General features: G+C 43.1%; 1 protein-coding gene across 1 annotated transcript in view; it reads right to left on the bottom strand.

The window, feature by feature from the left end:
- The window catches only part of LOC118477420, a 2,932-nt gene extending 2,195 nt beyond the window's left edge, over window positions 1-737 (bottom strand). Inside the window, exons 1-2 of the mRNA XM_035968841.1 lie at window positions 710-737; window positions 60-261 (exon numbers count right to left, since the gene is read on the bottom strand). Coding sequence (XP_035824734.1) covers window positions 60-261; window positions 710-737 — 230 coding nt within the window. The remainder of the gene's footprint in view (window positions 1-59; window positions 262-709) is intronic.
- Window positions 738-1,167: the final 430 nt, after the last annotated feature.

Consider the following 1,167-nt stretch of genomic DNA (forward strand, 5'->3'; position numbering starts at 1 on the left):
AGAGAGAGAGAGAGAGAGAGAATTTATAAGGCAGTTGAAGACAGAAAACCAAAACTCACGATCGTCTGTTCAAGTCCGAGTAATCGTCCTTCATAACCGACGTGCTGAATGGGTTGCCGCCCTTTGCCGGTTTGTACTGCATTCTGGCCGGAAGTCCCTCCTTGGTGCTGGCCACATACGGGTCGTTGTGACGTAGATCACGGGTGTTGAGGCTGTGGCTCAGGTGGAAGAAATCGGCGTCTGGTCGGATCTCAGTTTTACCTAGTGGAAAGCAAGACGTGGGCGTCGAAAAAAACAACGTTTGCAGTCGACGTTTTCTAAGGCGGCCACAAATTGTCGAGTAAAAGGTGGTAATTGTCTTAGACAGGTGGGTGTCTACCACAAAGTCAGCATAAAGTAAATTTAAAACTCGAGAGATTGACGGAAAGTTGTCGTTTGCACAGGTAATTGTCTAATAAAGGCGGCAGTTAGTAAAGGTTTGGCTGTATTTTGTTTTCCTTTTATTATTTAACTTTGCTACTTTTGCTAAGTCGTTTCAAAGATGGAACATTTCAGAGAAACAAAATATATCGTTCCGAATCATGGACACGCCTTTACGCAGTAGGTGGACTACTGCTGAACTATTGAGTAGATGACAGTGGTTCTAATCCGAACGTTTGGAGTTCTTTTAAAACTTGAGTCGATGCAGATTTTGAAGGCTGCCCCTTACCTGGCTTGGTCCTATCAGAGATAAACATTAAATTCATACGGCTCTCCTCTAACTGTGTTAGATATGGCGTTGAACCCACACAACACTAGAGAGACACAGGCTCCTTATAAGTGAGTCTAGAATTGTAAACACGATGCCCAAATCCCTTACGTTTCCAAGCTCCTAAAATAAACGTTTGCCTCTTTTACCCTTGTTGACTTATTAGAAGATACGAAGGACGTAAAATGATGACACGACAGCCAGGAGTACCTTCCAAACAAAAGGGGTGGGGTGGGGGGGCGCATATCAAACCTTGACCCACTTCCCCGCAATAAGTTGGAAATTTAACTTCCTCCTGGCACAGAAATGTCGTGTAAGAAGACAGCTCTTGTTTGTCTTTTCTTTCATGCACTTCGCGTTTTCCTTTAAAAACAATTGTGTAAAATACTTCTTTTTTTATTTTTTTTTTATTGGGGGGG

The sequence above is a fragment of the Aplysia californica genome, unplaced genomic scaffold, assembly GCF_000002075.1.
Source record: "Aplysia californica isolate F4 #8 unplaced genomic scaffold, AplCal3.0 scaffold00089, whole genome shotgun sequence".
NCBI lineage: Eukaryota > Metazoa > Mollusca > Gastropoda > Aplysiida > Aplysiidae > Aplysia > Aplysia californica.